Genomic DNA, 18823 nt, shown 5'->3' on the forward strand with positions numbered 1-18823 from the left:
TGTTCTCTTGCTCTCCTTCTTAATTAACCTCTGTTGTCCAGACTTCAGATGCACCTGAGTCTCACTTGTCCTCATGCTTTCTCCTTGTCTGTCCCTGTTCCTCTCTCTGTCTCTTCAAACATCTCTCATTGTGTATCTCACAATTCAAATTTACAACAACAAACGCTGTTGACATGACTGATTAATTAATGTTTTGCCAAAGCAACACCACTTATCAAGACAATTACAACAAAGCCAAGTTCTCTCTGTTGCTCAGTCTGTGACAGGAGATCACATACTGAGCTGAGTTTCCTCTCATTGTAGGAGTGAAAGCTGTTCTGATTCTGGCAGGTGTGGAAATTTTCAGATTCAATTTGTTATTTTAGAGAAGAGTGTAAGTCTAATCCTAGAGTATTTGTCTTTAAGTGCAGTTGAAAGTCTATCTCCATCTTTGTTTCTTCTTTCTTGCTGTGGTTACTGAGCCTGTCCTCTCTGGACAGCCAGGTCAGCCTGTTTCTATGCCCAGCCTTTAGCCACTGAGTCTGTCTTTTACTGTTTGTGTCTTTCTCTGTGTCCCTCTATGTCTCTCTGTGTCTCACCCACTGCATCTCACTTTCTGACCTCTCTGTCTTCACTCTGAAAGGACACAATGGGGATAACCCCAGGTGTCCCAGCTCCAAATGCTCTTGGCACACTCATTGACCGGATGATCAGCCAGACAGAGGCTGATAAGAGCAAGCCTGGGGAGCCGCCAACAGGGGTTGGTATTGACAACGACACTCCACCTGGCATGGCTGTAGACAGTTCTGTGGCTGCAGTGCTTCTTAGAAACTAAATCAGACTTTCCCAGTAAAAAGAGAAATTAACAATCCCTTATGGAAAAAAAACATAAACCCATTTTCCAATTCAGGATTACAGGGCAGCTGGAGTCTGACCCAGCAAGCAGCGGGCTCAAGGCAGGGTACATCCTGTATGGGACACCAGATACAATCACAGATGCTCACACAGTCACACCAGGGCCAGTTTTCCCTGAAGCCAATTAATCCACCAGTACAGTATGTCTTCGGACTGGGAGAGGGAACTGTAACACCTGGAGCAGAACATACAAATTCCACACAGATAGCACCCCAGGTCCAGAATTGGACCCAGGGCCTCAGCGCTGTGAGGCAGCAGAGCTAAACTCTGCTCCACCATGCCACCCATGGAAACACTAATACATTCTAAAATGGATATCCCTCTGAAACATTTTATACAACATAGATTATGGATGTGTTTAAAAAACATTACAAAGAATCCAGTATATTCTAATTATGCATTACAAAAATCAGACACGGTGGCAATGAATAAGATAGACCCATACTGTATCTTAGATAGACCATGTTGTAGAATATACTGTATACTGCATGTACAGCCAAAATGGCAAAGTAGGTTTTTATACTGCCATAACTGCTGTTCTTGATGTTAATCAGTTTTTATCTACTGAAATGCAGGTCCAGGCAGATGCTAAAACATTGTAAAGCACATAAATGCCTTTTGCTCATTTTAAAACGATGACGGTTGCCTATATAACTGGAGCCATGATTTTGCCGAGTGCAGAGAGGTAAAGTGACTTTCGCTTTCAGTCAGAGGCTGTACCAAGATACATATCTAAATTTAACAATGAATGGAACTTTTCCTGGAATTACTATTTTCCATATCTATTTTAAACAAAAAGCTGCATGCATATAACCATTATCATTTCTTATAAGAACCTCAGCAAGCAGAACCCCTTACTAGAAACAGAGAAGGATGCAAAAATCTACAGTTGTCACAACTGTATTGTAGGTCCTGAGTCACAGATTTGAAACATTTACTGTACATATGTAATCTGTTATCTTCTTTATAAAATTACTTGTACCATGTATGTAATGCTACACATTCATTGTAAATTGTTTACAAATATCATAAATATCAAATTATATTCAGGATTATGCAAGTATATGGTGTAGTACTTTGCAGCCATTTATTAATATTAATATTATATATATTAACATTTATATTAACATTAATAATATAATAAATATTAACATATTCCAGTGTACACTGACATTTTCAACACATGGGTGTAATATATTTTCAAGATGGGATTTTTTCATAAGGGATTCGATAGTTTCTTCAGCACTATATATATGAGAGACCATTCGATTCAAAATTAGCAAAAGTATTGATTTCACAGAACAGACTTTTTTTGTGTACTACATAAATCTTCTCTGCGTGGCTTATTTATTCAATTAATTCCACTTTAGAAGCCTCTCATGCCATTCATATAAAATATGCATGCAATGGTTTGGACTGCATGAGGAATGCCAGTCTCTTAAGACAGAAGAGTGCATATGGAATGCTTTCGCCATTAACTTTTTACATATCTGGAACTCATACAATTCCATAACTTGAGTGATAAAGCTGAATAAGACTATTATTAATATACAGAGCAGGGATATGGGTTTATACAAGCCTTATAGGTAATGGAAAAGCCTTTAAAGCAAAAGGTTAGACTTACTCAAAATACAGACAAGAAGATCATCCAGTATGTAAAGCAGAAGCATCAAAGAATGTTGAAGTTCAAGCCCCAGTTTGAATCTTAATCTTCATACCACCATCCTGTTGTGGATTTCTCACCTTGAATATCTCTGGAGTGGAGGAAACAAGTATTGGGTATGTAATTTGGGATTGCTGGGTGGGCTGAAGGTTTGATTTAATCTAAAACTGTGCTGTCTGTTTAGTATAGTCTTAGCATGATGGTATAATTTAGGGGTTCCCAGCTCTGGACCTTGGAGTCTAGAATCCAGCAGGTTTTTAGTATTTTCTCTTGAAATAATTACCAGCTGAAGACTGTGGAGATGGGATGAACCAGTGCTGGTTATCCCTAATTAGATCTTATTAACATTCCTCCCAGTTAAATGGCACTTTAGATCTTAAGGAGACACAAAAAACTTGCTTGATTCCATACCCTGAGAACCCTGTTATAATGTGTGGTAGATTTTCCAGAGTGCCAAAGACTCTTTTTGTATTTCTTTAAATTGAGCTTTACTGGCCCTGTTGCATGCTTTCTGAAAATCTTTCATTAACCATCTATCAAAAATTACTGTTGATAGTTCCAAGCCTGACTTCAGCTGGTTATGTATTGCATTCCAAACTCAGGCTGTATCTGGTGTCTGGTAAGATGGTTATGTGAACATCACTCTGCAACATGCTCAAGATTGTTCAAGTTCCTAGGGCCAAAGACCTGGCATTTTGGCAGTGTATTTGGGGCTTTTTGGTGCAGAATATTTACTAGGAGGTGTGCCTGAGATATGTAAGTATTGGCTCTGACTGAGAACACCCTGTTCTCAGCAACGTGTTTAGACATTGAGGGATTTTAGTACTGTATAAGTAGTTCATAGTTTAAAAATACAGAATATGTGTACTGTGGACCCTTCATGTGTTCAATCAAGCTCTGGATCATTGCTTCCCAATTTTTTTTAAATCACAATTTAAACAGTTTATTTCAAATTGAAACATAGCTACAATTTCAATGAGAAATATTTAACTTCACTTTTCTGACTTGAATTTCATGTGCAGTGTGATCTTGTTTCGATTAACAGATATTCCATATTTGGTTCAGAGCCAGAAGGAGCTACACATAGCTCCCGATTTGCACTTTTTAAATATAATTCCTTTTTACACACACTTGAGTCCTTTCTGTGGCACACAGTTTGAAAAGCCCTGCTCTAGATAAGTCTTGACAAGTTTATCTCGCGTCAAGGGACAAATTCTCTGCTGTTGCAGGTTAAGTGCAGATAAGGAATTCAAATTCTGCTTTGGAAAGAGCAAGAGATGTTATATACTGTAAATGCTTTAAGTCTCACTCATGAAATAATAAACAGTGGTTCACTGTCCCTTTGTCTGCTTCTCTACCATCTGCTATTTTTCTCCCTCTTTGTCTCTCTTTTACAGTCACTGGTTCCTGTTCGCTTTGAGACTCGTACTGTCACTGGATTAGTAAAGGGTCATGCTTATTCTGTGACAGCAGTAGAGGAGGTGAGGATGCTTTCGACCTATGGCAAAGTGCGATACACAAGGGCACTTTGACCAACCACTACATCAGACATGAGGAAACTGGGTGCCCTTTCCTCTTCCCCAAATCTTGGGGGTGTCAGCTCTTTCTCCTGCTTTTAAGTGGCTTTTTTCCCCGATGCTAACATCATAATCTGAGGAATGTTTCTAATAAAAACACAAAACACCTTCACTGATAAATCTATATGGTATATATATCGACTGGTATATCAGTAGAAGGAAAGAAAACAGTCATTTCAAGGTGCAACTGTATGTATAATTTATTAAGGCAATACATATATAGAAAAAGTTTCTTTAAAATCAGACTGTTCTGACAATGGGCTTTCTGTGTTACTAAGATGAGGTGACTGACAGTCAAGCAATAAAGTGATATCAGTATTTTCCACAATTATTCCCATATGTCTCCAGGCGAAGCTGGCCCAACAGAAGGAGGGCAAGGTGAGACTGGTGAGACTCCGTAATCCCTGGGGCCAGGTGGAGTGGAATGGACCCTGGAGTGACAAGTGAGTGGCCGAACCCCATTCCCTATTGTTGTGTCAATGGCTTGTTTCTAGAAAGACCAGTGATTTTAAGAAGAACGTAATGAAATTAAGACAAATCCCAATAGAATGCCAAGCACAATATGGAGGAGACAATAACATGTAAGCTGTCACACACTGCACTCTCCCTCGCAAACACTGTTACATTCCCAAACCCACTGTTTCTCATTCCTAAACTGAACCCATCACATTCTCACATGCACCAGATTCCACAAATTCTCACTCCTGGACCAATTATCCAACCACGTACCTTTCCCTTCAGTATTTAAAGTTCCCTCACGCACAAACCCAGCCTCCTGTAGTATTCTTTTGTACGCGTTTCAACCTTCTTGACTGATCTCCCGGTTCCTAATCTTAGTTCCTGCCTTTTTCGACCACGGTCTTTGGATTTTGTTTTTTGGATTGTCTTTCTTGGATTTCCCTGGTTATTCACTCATTGCTTCTCCAATCGACCTTGCCCCTGGATTACGTGTTTTGGATATTGTCCCTGTGCTACTCCACATTATGCAGGATTCACGGTTACGCATAAGGATCCTCCTATTCTACCTATCGGTTCCCTGACATAAGCATCTGATCTCTTGGTTTTCTGGATCACACAGGACTAAAAGTAGATCGAAAAGGCAGATACTTCTCCTGTGGATGTTCCAACTTTTTTAGGGAAGGGGACTGTTTTAATATAGGGTGATGTACTTGTGGGAGGGAATAAAAACACTTTTTCTTGGAGTAAGTGGCTCTCTGACAATAGATGATCACAACTGATGAAAAACAGAGGTCAAAAGCATAAGGAATCCCCAACATCTGTGAGGTTTTGCACTCAGGTAGCAGTGGGGAAGCCTATTGGTATTTGCATCAGGATCTAAAGAGTTGGTTTCCTCATGCACTGTACGTTGTACTGTATAACAACAGATGTAACTGTGTAATGCTACAGTAACATCTATTTTTGAACTTTTATAAGCTCTTATAGTGTATTACCTTAAACAACAACAAAATAAATAAAATCACTGATAAACCAGACATTTACTTTTCTTTAGCTCACTGGACTTTCATTAGAACATTGATAATATGAATATTTTCTTTTTTCCCCACGATATCTTTATTTCCTGCTGACTGACTCAAAATAACTGTGTAGCTCCAAGGAATGGGTCACAATTCCAAAGTCAGAGAAGGACAAACTACAACATCAGAGTGTGGAGGATGGAGAGTTCTGGTAAGATGGCTTTCAGAAAGCTCTCACAAACACAAAGAGTTCTGTTTTTATCAGGATTCCCATTTGTTTTAATAGCCCCTGCTAATTTGGCATGGCATTTTACATTCTGAAGCAGACGTTTGAATGATTTAACATAAAAAAACAATGATGCTTTTCCACCATAGATGATCTACTGAACTTGAGTTTACTCACATTTTGAATTCAGTTCATTAAACATAACATAATTCATTCATTTCTGAAAATGAAGTGTTGCTTGAGATTTCACAGGAATGTATTCTATACCTGTTGATTGTGAAAATTGCAGCTTACTAAATGCTAACTCAGGTTAGCATATCTGTGGAGTATACAGTATGCTGGTCCTGTTATTGTCCTGCTCCCTGTCAGTTCCTTGTTTTCAACACTCTGGTATTTTTTGCAGGATTTGCTCTCAGCTGGTTGTCAGTGTAGTTGTCTGATAGTCCAGTAGGCACTTGACAATTAAAGTATGTGTCTCATGAATCTGGGAGATGTTTTGGGTCTCTACATCATTACAGTGGTCATTGGCATGGGTTAAAGGTGAACAGCAATTGAGATAGTTGGACATTTTAAATTAATTAAAAATTGGTCTCTATAGAGGAAAATTTAAATAAGCAGAAGAAAAGATATATAAATTATGCTATTTAATATATTGATACTAGTTGACCATGGTTGTAGTTCTAAGTGTGTTCCACAGTTTAGAAAATATTTTTTAAACTATCAAGCAATACCTTGAAAGTAGTCTTTTGGTCTGGTAAATCATTTTCATCACAATGTACTGTAGTACACTTAAGGGGTCAATGTGTGTGCAGCATTAGCTTGCTATATGAATATTATTTAATCAATGGATTATTTACGTTGAATGGAGAAAGGTGTTCAGTTGCAGCTGCACATTGATGTTAATGTGCTTCATTGAGTATCCAGACGTTCACTGCCTTGTAGTGCTATGTCTAAAAAAATTATCACAATAAAATACATTTTATTGTAATGTCATGCAGAATTATATTGTTCTACTCTTCTACCCAGGATGTCATTTGAGGACTTCAAAAAGAACTTCACCAAGATTGAGATCTGCAACCTGACTCCTGATGCCCTGGAGGACGATAAACTCCACAAGTGGACTGTGTCGGTGAACGAGGGGCGCTGGGTGAGGGGCTGCTCTGCTGGAGGCTGTCGCAACTACGCAGGTACTGTAGGCTGCATCAAAGCATTTGACTCAATCATGGATTCAAATCCTCTAACAGTTAGAACTGAAAAACATACCGTACATCTGCTTAAGAAGTTCTTTGCTCAGAGAGTGCAACATGACCCTGGAAACTCTGACTTAAATCTGTGCAATGTCACTGACCAGCAGTACTGAGGAGAGCCTTAGTGGTAAGGTGGGTGAAAAATGGCAGATGGCTTGTTAATAAACTCGTATAAGTATATGTTGTTTGTCTGCAGCAGTCAGCAGTGTGAGGATTTTGTAAATGAAGCTGAAGAGCAGTTATCTCATAGTGGATGCAGAAGGGGCAAAACCATTGCTAATTATATATTGAAAAAGTAAACAGTTTATTGTGATCAATCATAGTATTTACTGTACATGGTCAGCTATAGTAATGTACAGAAAACACTTGACAAAACCATAGGAAGGCAATGTGAAAGTACTGGAGATCAATACAGTACAACAATTCCCAACATACCATGATTCTATAACAAAGCCGATCCTTTAACGATATGCCCCCCCCCGCAGACACATTCTGGACAAACCCACAGTACCGTCTGCGGCTTATGGAGGAGGATGATGACCCCGACGACAATGAGGTCGCCTGCACCTTCGTGGTGGCACTTATGCAGAAGAACCGCAGGAAAGAGCGCAAGATGGGTGCCAACCTGTTCACCATTGGCTTCGCCATCTATGAGGTTTAGACTTTCATGTACATAACCTACATACCACACATACTGTAGCCCTGCAAGCTCACACACATATTGCCCCATGCGTGCTGTCTGTATTACTGCAGACAGGCAGACACTGATGAAGACACAGGCAGGCAGCCAGTGCACAGACCCACACATAGTTGCTACTGTACATACTCCGTCACAGTATCACTGCTCACAAACCCTGTGGGTATCACTGGTGTTTCAGGATCTTCTACAGACAGAAACTACAAACACCACTCTAAACATCTTCGATGCCTTATTCTGTATTTCATTTAAATTCTTATTGTTTACATAAAATCCACATATTGTACAAACTGCCTTCTGACACATCCTGTGCTGTTTATTAAAAATACACCTAAGAGCTGATTATACCTTGGACTAGGACTGGCATTAGGGTCTGGTTTTCAGATGAATAAGGATTTTGGGATAAGGATAATTTTAGAATTAAGCCAAGGGTTGGAGTTGTAGTGAACTAATATTTACAGTTAGGTTTGAATGGCTAATAATGCTAAGTTAGGGTGGGGAATAGGATTTAATGATCTATGTACTGTATACTGTAGAACAAGGGATAAAGTTATGAAAAAAGTAAAGTGGAAGAGTTGGTAAAGCAGAGAACAATATTCTGAAAAGTAATTATTTCTCACATTGCAGATATCACTATAAATTTATCTGAAAAAAATAGAAAATATTACATCTAACAGAACTTCATTACACAGTTTTCTTTACTGACACCAGTGAAGACAACTTTTTCCACAGTTACATGCACCCTCTCTCTACAGTTTCTTACTTGTTTTTTATCCTGGTTGATCACTGATCACTGACACTGAAACAATTTAGTGCCACACTGGTCATCTGAGCAGGAAAAGTAATCTTTTTGCTCCAGAGTAAAATTTCCCTCCCATCTAAAGTATTTGTGGACATCTAAAGATGCAAAAGCGATGTGGGTGTGGAAATACATGTAAAATAGGAGGGGTAACAGTGTAAAATAGTTTCTTGGTAACCTGTCCTGAAGTTGTTTGTTTTCTTCACTTGTTCTTCCTCAGGTGCCAAAGGAGGTATGACAGTGTGAAGAGGAGAAGAGTACTAGAAGAGTACTAGCTCTACTGCTGGCAGAATAATGCTCTACTGCTGGCAGAATAATGCCAGAATAATGCAGGATAATATAGGTGCTGGTTTGCTGTGCAGACTGACTTTAGTCAACTAAATTCCACGTGCAGCAATTTAATCCTTCTCCCTCTCCCCTCTCCCCTCAAGTCTCAGCTGCAAATTTTCTGTATCCTATTTTTGTGGATTTAAAGGATGTACTGTAATTCACCCTTACATTTTTTTAATGAAAACCGAGATAGGGGTTTCTCTGCATTCCAGGAGAAGGATTTGTATGAATAAAACCAGGACAGAAACAGCATTAAAAAAATTGCAACAAAGGCCCATTTTCACAACATTTTACTTCATTGCTGTACCATGGTTGTTGAAACAATTCATTCAAATTTATCACCAAAGCTACCTCACTGGCAAAACATCAACCATTGTGTCAGAATAGAATCATGTTCAATTGTTTTGCCTGTTATTTCCACCACTTCTCCAAAAATCCTGCATTAGCATTTTCATTTAAAAATCCCTTTTTTAAAATCATCAATGCCTGCATAGCTTACATCATATCATAGTTGGTTCTGCCTTTGATTTCCAGGAGTAAGTTTAATACTTTTAAACAATTGAAAAAAATAAGCCCGTGTCTAGACCCAAAGGTCTCTTTTGACGTTGCTCCTGTACAGCTTTTTTGGTCTGAGTCTTTAACACGGCAGCAGCTTCCTTCTTCCTCCCTGGCTGCTGCTTTCTCCACCACTCCTCCTTCCTCCTCTTGCAGATGCACGGCAACAAGCAGCACATGTCCAAGGACTTCTTCCTGTACAACGCCTCAAAAGCCCGCTGCAAGTCCTACATCAACCTGCGCGAGGTGTCCCAGCGCTTCCGCCTCTGCCCAGGCGAGTACGTGATTGTCCCCTCGACCTACGAGCCCCACCAGGAGGGAGAGTTCATCCTCCGCGTCTTCTCTGAGAAGAGGAGCACCTCAGAGTGAGTGGCCCCCCCTGTCCCTGGCAGGGTGTGGAGGGGGAGAGTCGCAGGGTGTAGGGGTCACTGCTACGCAGGAATCTAGCCATTTAGGGGAAGGGGGGGCACAATGGGACAATTTTATAATCACCCAGGTCTGGTTCCCTTATAGCAGCAAAACAATGCAACTACAGTTAGAGGCCATGGACAGAGTGGTGTTCAAACACAGAGCTACTCTATGTTCCCCTGGCTGCGACTGGTACCATATCTATCATGTTGATGTGACAAACCCTTTTGACTTGCTTGTGAAAACCAGGAAGCATTGAATAACAGAATCATGGAAAAGCTATTTTTGACAACTTCATGATTTGTTTGTGCACTCAGATGACTCAGAACCAGCTGGAAATTAAGACCTCAGACAGACCTTTACAGAATCACAGAAAGCACTTACTGTAGATTAGGTAATTGACTTGAAATCTTAAAAGGTCAGGATTGAAAAATACATCAATCCAATAAAATATAGATAATGGGAAATATGGAAATATTCAGGAGTTTCAGCAAGGGCAAAAAAATTTAGATGTAGAGAGACTTTTAGCGGTGCCTGTATTTCTGTACAATATTCTGGCTTTATTGCAGTGCTACTCAAATTGCAGTGTATCAAAAAGTGAAAACTTACTGTAAATATTCTAACTGTTCAAAAGTGAGCTGTTGTACCCTCGGATATTTGGAGGACCTTTTGTTGGTAAAATCTTTAAGACATGTTCTGTGTAGCATTTTAATTCTTAATTCACAATTAAGACTAATTGCTTTCACCATGGGTGGCACAGTGGTACAGCGATTATCGTTGTTGCCTTGTAGCACAGGTGCCCTGGGTTCAATTCCTGGGGTGCTATCGGTGTGGAGTTTGTATATTCCCCCTATGTTTGTATGGTTTCCTCCCGCAGTCCAAAGACATAATAGTAGGTTAATATTCATCTGTACAATTGGCCCCAGTGTGAGTGTGTGCCCTGCAATGGACTGACATCCCATCCAGGGTGTATCATTTCTTGTGCCTGTTGCTTGCTGGGATAGACTCCAGCTCCCCTGCAACTCTCAATTGAATAAAGAGGATAGAAAATGGAAGGATGGCACCACTCTGTTACGGACAGGGTCTGCAGTCCATGTCAGGTTTTGTAGTAGACCCTATGCGATGGGATAAGAGCTGGAGGAAACACGAGGTGTGGTACGGGAAAACACACAGTGGTTTAATGGTGCACAAAATAATAGTGACAGTCCATGAGACAGTGAGCGGGGGAGACAAAGATTGGCACCCAAATCCGAGCCGGTCCAAAGGAGGGTCAGGGCACAGTCCAAGAGTCCATTAGCAAAAGATCCATCCTAAGACATGACAAGGTTAAAATCCCTGGGAATGGGGAAAACACGAACAGACAACCAACATGGAGATCCTGGGATAACGGGGCAAGGTCCTCCAGACCCCGGGCTCAGAACACAGGAGGTGTCGGGGATGAGGCCTATTCCCCTTAGGAGACGGACATAAGGTATCCTGGTGCTAGGTGGGCCTGGTGACATCCTAATGTTGAGCCCTGAGCCCTGGAGGAGATAAGAATAAATAGGGGGAGACACAACAAGGCACACCTGGAACACATACAAACGATCATAGGGAACTATTGACAGAAGTAAAATGGAGAGCCCTCTCGGGGAGGGATGTCAACCGTAACACACTCTTCATCATGCAAATAATAATTAATAATAATAATTGCTTACACTTATATAGCGCTTTTCTGGACACTCCACTCAAAGCGCTTTACAGGTAATGGGAACTCCCCTCCACCACCACCAATGTGCAGCATCCGCCTGGATGATGCGATGGCAGCCATAGTGCGCCAGAACGCTCACCACACATCAGCTATCAGTGGGGAGGAGAGCAGAGTAATGAAGCCAATTCATAGATGGGGATTATTAGGAGGCCATGATTGGTAAGGGCCAATGGGGAATTTGGCCAGGACAATGGGGTTACACCCCTACTCTTTTCGAGAAACGCCCTGGGATTTTTAATGACCACAGAGAGTCAGGACCTCAGTTTTATGTCTCATCCAAAGGACGGTGCCTCTTTACAGTATAGTGTCCCCGTCACTATACTGGGGCATTAGGACCCACATGGACCACAGGGTGAGCACCCCCTGCTGGTTTCACTAACACTTCTTCCAGCAGCAACCTTAGTTTTCCCCAGGAGGTCTCCCATCGAGGTACTGACCAGGCTCACACCTGCTGAGCTTCAGTGGGTTGCCAGTTGTGAGTTGCAGGGTGATATTTTAAGGCATTTGCCCTTTGGTCCAAAACTGATTTTAGAAAGTTTTAGATTTAATTTCACCTGAAGTCCCTACATCTTTCACTAAGCTGTTATGAGTTATCTGACTGCACAGGGTTTTCAACTCCAACTTAATGTCCTTCACATGATAAAATATAATAAGCTTACTAAAATATATTGAATTTTAACATAATAGTGGTCAGTCAAATGCAGTCTTGGCCACTTCTGAGATTTCTGCTATGATTATTGTCATATACAAAATCCTGCCCCCACCCCACTGCAAAAATGTTTTGTCCCATTTTGTCCTGAAGAGCTTTGTCTCATATAAGGGTGTCGTTGTGGATTTTTTTTGTTGCTTTGTCAACTCTTTCTATCACATTTAACACCTTGAGTATGTTTAATAAGTAGTTAGTATTTTTATTATGAGGGTTGTACAAAAGTTGTAAGGGAGCAACTTCACAGAGCTACAAATGCAGAGTAGAAAATCTTTCTATAGCTAAAATTATTTCTGCTTCCTTTTTATTGATAGCTACAGTATCTGTTTTCTTTTCAGAAGAGATCATTGATACACAAGGCAAGATTCTAATTATTGGTGGTGTAAAAGATTTTTTATAGCTTAATAGCTTTCCTTTGCCTTTCCAACAGTACCATTGCTGTGTTTGTCAGGATTGGTTCTTTGTGATTGGGTCAAAGCCTTTTCTGTCATTCATTTTTGGTTTGAGGTGTTTTTTGAGCATACATCAAGTCATTCATACCTTCTAAAAGGTGTGTTTTAAAATATTGCATCTGTATCTACTTGATTGAAGTGACACTGTACCAAAAGATGTCCTGAACAGTATTATCACACAGAAATCATGCTTTGGTCTTTTCACAAAGCCATAAAGACATTTCACTAAAACTCATACTTAAAAGTCCCAGATGAGGAAGATTAGAGTTGATAAAATAGTATGTTTTTTACCTTAAAAAATGCAAGATGGTTATTTGTTGGCCTGTATTTAGGCAAAGTTATGTGTAGGTTGGTGAGGCTGTTAAAGAATCCCCTTATTGTGGGAATACAAACTTGTTTCAACCATGGTTTGGTTCCCAAACTATTGTTTTGGGTGGGTATCTGGGGAGATAACAAGGACAAACAATATTAACAAGAATTTAATTTGTAGAGTTGGAAGAAAACGATCCCAGTTCGAAGCCGTTATGGAATCTTTTTTAGGACAAGTGACTTCAGATTCGGGCATGCAGTGGTAAACATTTTGTTCCAGTATTAACTCTCCTGGCTCAGATTCCTTCTGGACCTCAAAATGGACCTGACATGCCAAACTCCTTGCGGTCCATACCTGTCCTCCAAGCTTCACTTACTTCCTGTGACTTGTCATCTAAAACTCCCAAGTTTTAATTTCCTAAAAATGTGCTTGTCTTCAACAGTTTTAGCATGTGTAAAAAGCACAGCACAGGTAAGTACCTTTCAAGGCACTGTAAATACATTGCAAAATAAGCAGACAGTTACCCTATCAGGCCCTTCATTTTAGTAGGGAGTCTCATTGGGAGAAAGGGTATTCCGTGCTTTGTTAAACCGTTTAACTCTTTGCACACCTGCCTCCCATCGGGTTCAGCTTTTCACCTGTCTTGGACTTCTGACAGCTCCTATTTAGAGCAAAGAGCTCACAATAATGTTCAAAAACAAACTGAGAAAATCATGCAGCAACTGATCAGTATCTTATCCACAGGCCAGTCCCACCCTTGTTGTGTTACCTGCAGGACAATGTGCCCAATGAACATACCTGTTATTAGGAATTTTGTGAGGTGATGACGGAGGTGGGGGTATTATTATGAGTCAACTGTTGTCACTGAAATGTGTTGTGTTTTGTTTACTGGGGATACTGTCCATCCATACACACATTTTCTAACTGCTTTATACAGGGTCACAGGAGAGCTGGAGCCTATCCTAGCAAGCAATGGCACCCCAGACAAGACACCAGTCCATTACTGAGCAGACACACACACGCTCACACTGGGCCAGTTTTCCCAGTAGCTAATTATGTAGCTAATTAACCTATTTTTGGACTTACTTTTGGGGAAAAAAACAGAGGGAACATGCAAACTCCACAGACAGACAACCCCAGTAATTGAAACCAGGGCCCCAGCGCTCCAAGGTACCACCCTGCCCCCCTGGGGGTACAAGGTCATTTGCAATTCACTAGTAACAATGAAATTGGCAATGAGACCATCTAAAGGTTCAATCAGTTAAAACACTGGACACTGGAATAGCTGGGGCTGGGACTGTGGAAACTGCGGCTCAGGGAGATCGAGGGTTTAGGATGTTGAGAGTGACAGCGTGGCCCTGGCCCGGTTCGGCCTGCTTTGACTGCTTTGAAGTGCCATGGTGCTGACTGTTGTTTACTACTTTTTACTCAGGGAGATCGAAAACAGGATTGAAGCCGACCATCCAGTGGTGAGTACTTCCCTTACTCCAGTACTCTCTTCTCTTCTTTTTCAGGACAGAGCAGAAATATTGTCCTCACAGCTTATCAGCCAAGAAAATGTCAAAATGTCTTCATTTTGTCCAGCACAGTCCAACTCTTTAAATTCGGGAAACAGATTGATGGTGTGAGATAGAGTAGAATGTGACATTATACAGTATATATTTGGAAGGTTGGCCTCTTTTTTTTTGAGTGATTTCTTTGGCAGAGGTGTTTATTCATGTGGCTTGCATGCCATTCATAATGAGACAGGGGTAGAGCTCTCTTTTGAAAAAGGACAATGTCCACAGAGCAGGTCATGAAAATAATCCTGTGTTCTTTTTCTCAGGAGAAACTTGTTTGAAAATAATAACTATTACATAAGCCTTAGCTCTATGCCCTAACATGATTGTAAATACAGTAGTAATCATTGGCTTTGTTCTCTCTTTTTTTTCTGGTGTCCCTTAGACACCCAAGAAAAAGCTGAAGGTATGTGTACTAGCATGCAAAGTGTGGTCTGGTGTGTGCACTTGAGATGTCTTAGAAATAAATCAAAGTGGCGAATCAACCAATATGAGCTTATTATATTAAATTCAAGCAGCATTTACAAGCACCTCCATATTTCAGCCTTCCAAGTGATTTGAGTGGTTCATCTAATGGTTTGATCATTCGTAAATGCCAGCTGAAAAAAAAAATTGATTTGTCAACACACAAATTCAGCTCCACCTGGGGTACTGACTGCTTTTATGGCTTCATTTATCAAGACCAGTGCAAGTTACACTGGCTCCTGCCCAGGAATTGCCATACTGTAGACACAGTTGTTGATGAGTTACTGCCAGAGTGTAAGTACCCTTCTCAGAAGCATAAGGTCACACACAGTGATTCCATTATGTCAAATGGCTAAGGCCACATGTGCTCCAGACTAAATGCAGAGCCTCACCAATGCAGGCTAATGCTGCCATCTGTTGGCATATTTCTGTATCATATGGCAATAAAGCATCATTTGCATAATGGCAAGAGATGTTTACCAGTTTCTTTGTAGACCTTAAGTTACAAATGAGAGGAGGCCCTTCTGCCAACAGACCAATTCGGTAGTTTGTAGTTAGTTGTGATCCATTTAATAATTATTTAAATAAAAATTGTGTTCACCACCTTTATATATCAGAATGTTCAAAAACATGTTACATCATTAAATGCATTCTGAATGCAATATTTAAATAGAAATCAAGGAATGTAAACCTTACCACCAAGCTGTCCTACTGTAATATTGTGTCATTGCAAAATCAGCTATACTCATGTGAAAAATACGAAATGGGAATTTTAGAAGTTCATTCAAAATAGTCTTTTGCACTGGAGCAAAAATTTGGCTGGAAATAGTTTTATTTACTGTGAAGCATGAAAACCACAGCAAATGCTATTTTCTTTGCTCTTGGTAGGTGTACAAGTGCAATGAAATGCTAATAACATACTTCATACTTCATATGCTCACACACACTCTCAGATCCAAAGTTCTTGTTTTTGAACTGTGGCAATTAAAAAGAGAGCAATTACAAAGTTTTTATCACGATGTCCAAACACATGTTAAAGTACTGTAATGTCTGAAGAACTACCCTATCAGGCTATGCTAACAATAAGTGAGGACCTTGCGTGTATTTTAACGAAAGAAAAAGCATGTCTGAATAGTGTAAATACAAAACAGTGACCTATAATGTGAAGCTCATATCAGAGTGTTTAGAGCTAAAATCAGTGGGTGTGTGTGCCTTAAATGATGTGCTTTAGTCATGTCCAAGTCCAATTAGTGATTTGTGTTGGACAGAATTTGTATAGAGTGAAATAACAGTAACTCTGGAACATGTTCTGAGCATAAGTAGACCATTAAACTGTTTAATGTTGGATTTTTGTAAGGTATTACAGCCCATAATGCTTTTTGTGCACGCTTTCTTACATATCAAAATGCACTCCTTATGTTGAAGAGTAAACAGATTAAATCAAATGCTGTGCACCCAGAATGCACTGAAGCAGTGATTTAAAAAACACAAATCAGTAGATGTGCCTGTGTGTCTGGGAGTTGTTTTGTGCCAGAAGTCAACATCATGTTTTCTGACTCCAAGTAACCCATCCCTGTCCTATTCCTCCCCCAGCCCATCATCTTTGTTTCTGATAGAGCTAATGCCAATAAGGAAATAGAGCCCGAGAGCTACGTGCATGAAGAAGAGGAAAAAAAGGATAAAATGAAGGTTTTTTTTTTCCTGACAGGGGAAGGGGGGAGAGCTTTGTGAGATCTTCACTGTCTCTGCTCCCCCTGTGACACAGATTTACTGTCAGCCTAGAACCAAACCATGCCTTGAGTCACATATCTTGGACACAGAAAGAAGCATCTGATTCCCCAATGTGCAGACAAAGGTCAGAGGTTACCAGAGTCTTGACATCTAAAGGTGCTTTACTTTTTCTTTACTGCAATTGCACTAATGCCATTGCGATACATTGTGGGGTGTAAATCTAAAACCAGACATTAGGATGTAACAGTGGCAGAAAGGAGAGATTGAAAGATTTAATAAATAGGATTATTTCTAAGCAATGCACAATCACAGGTTTGGTTCTGAGGCACAGTTCAGCATCTTTTACCCTGCTGGCATGGTCTTGGGAATGAGGATAAAGCAACAGACTCTGAGTGCTCCAATACAGGAATCTGTGACTGTTCCTTGGCTTTGATTTGTTTTTAGAGCGCATGCATGTGTTCGGCAAGGAAGGCAAGCTGAGGGTCCTACAATACACTAGACGAATTAAGAGCCTCTCTATGTACTGTAAATACACCATACTGTGATAGTAACACTGTTTGGTTAATGCAATACACAATGTTTAAAATAACTATACTGAAGATGTAGAATATACAATATAAAACACTCTTCAATCTTTCTGACAATTTTCTCAGAAGACTTTCAATAACTATCACAGTTTGTGTTAGGTGCACAGTACGATATTGATCAAATACGTTTAGAATTGTCCTGAATTATTTTGTCCACAAGTTGTGTAACTGGGTGAAGTTCACAACATGACTACTTAGAAGGGTTAAAAACTTGCATGAAGCTGGCACCAGGTCCTGGATATTGCACAACTTGATAATACAATAGGCAGCTTTTAAAACCTGGCATAGGATGTGTTGCTACTGTATGTCGGTTTGGAATGAAGAAAAACCTGGAGAGGCACGGGTAAACATTGTAGTGGTAGTACATGAATAAAGCCCTATGATATTAAATCAAAGCACCATGACATACTGTAGCATGTCAGAGCTGGAAGACAATGCAAAGTTGACTGCAAAGCATGGCATGGTGGGGCACAGAAAAGAAATCACAGCAGGGTACAGTGCTGTATGAGGGTGCATGAGTGAAGCACGGCTGAATTCGTGGTACAGTAACAAGTGTCGAGATGAGATCACAATGTACTGCAAACCTTAATATTGTGAGTGGTGCACAGGGAAAGTATGTTGTATGCATCTGCAGGAGCAAATTTCTGAATGAATTTGCAGGATCATTACAGCAGGCAAGGCCTGTGCCAAAGAAGTAAGAATCCTCTCTATAGAATTGCATTCGTAGTCTTAAATTTGAAGACCAACAAGAGAAATAATAGCTTTTTATGTGCCCCAGTTTTTTGTGAATGCAAAATTACTGTTAAGGAAAAGCGGGCTTTTGTATAGTCTTTTCTTTATTTCAGTTTTCGACCCGATTTTGCAAATGACACCTTTGTACATTAAGTGGATTTTCACCTAAAGAAACAACATTGTTGCAGGACAAAGAGATTATCATGTGTATCTGGTCATTTCTCTTGTGTTTTTTATGTTGCATATAAGACAAAACACATAGGTTGTGTCCGGCATCTACCAGAAGAGATCTTTATCACCCACCTCTTCTATTAAATAGGGTGGTTTTGCTGGGACTTCCTGAAATGTGAAGCCTGTTCAACTGTAGCAGCTGAAGAGAGGCTAAGGCTTCTGTTCTACCACTAGACCACATTTATAATCTTTTCTTCCAAAGTGTTTATTAGCGCTGTTTTCCTTCCCTATAGAAAACAACGCTATTCAACTGCTGTTAAGCACTAAAATGATCCTGAAAAAACTTTGAATCATCAGGCATTTTTAATTCCTCTTGTGTTAGAAAGCTGTTACGTTGGTAATACCATTAAACTCTAATTGGACAGTAACTCTGATGTCACTTTAAAAAATGTCCCTTGTCCCAGGTAATGTGTAGGTCAGGTGTTAAAG

At 40.1% G+C, this 18823-nt stretch overlaps 1 protein-coding gene across 2 annotated transcripts in view; it reads left to right on the forward strand.

Moving 5' to 3' along the window:
* LOC102695785 (calpain-3) overlaps window positions 1–18823 on the forward strand; it is a 47984-nt gene that overhangs the window by 22085 nt on the left and 7076 nt on the right. The window contains exons 6-15 of one of the 2 annotated variants that reach the window (XM_015350967.2): window positions 3955–4038; window positions 4483–4577; window positions 5743–5820; window positions 6862–7022; window positions 7568–7737; window positions 8799–8810; window positions 9620–9828; window positions 14522–14558; window positions 15034–15054; window positions 16707–16802. In XM_015350967.2, coding sequence (XP_015206453.2) covers window positions 3955–4038; window positions 4483–4577; window positions 5743–5820; window positions 6862–7022; window positions 7568–7737; window positions 8799–8810; window positions 9620–9828; window positions 14522–14558; window positions 15034–15054; window positions 16707–16802 — 963 coding nt within the window. The remainder of the gene's footprint in view (window positions 1–3954; window positions 4039–4482; window positions 4578–5742; window positions 5821–6861; window positions 7023–7567; window positions 7738–8798; window positions 8811–9619; window positions 9829–14521; window positions 14559–15033; window positions 15055–16706; window positions 16803–18823) is intronic. The other variant, XM_015350970.2, reaches the window with a different exon arrangement.

Source organism: Lepisosteus oculatus, chromosome 8 (genome assembly GCF_040954835.1).
Source record: "Lepisosteus oculatus isolate fLepOcu1 chromosome 8, fLepOcu1.hap2, whole genome shotgun sequence".
Classification (NCBI taxonomy): domain Eukaryota; kingdom Metazoa; phylum Chordata; class Actinopteri; order Semionotiformes; family Lepisosteidae; genus Lepisosteus; species Lepisosteus oculatus.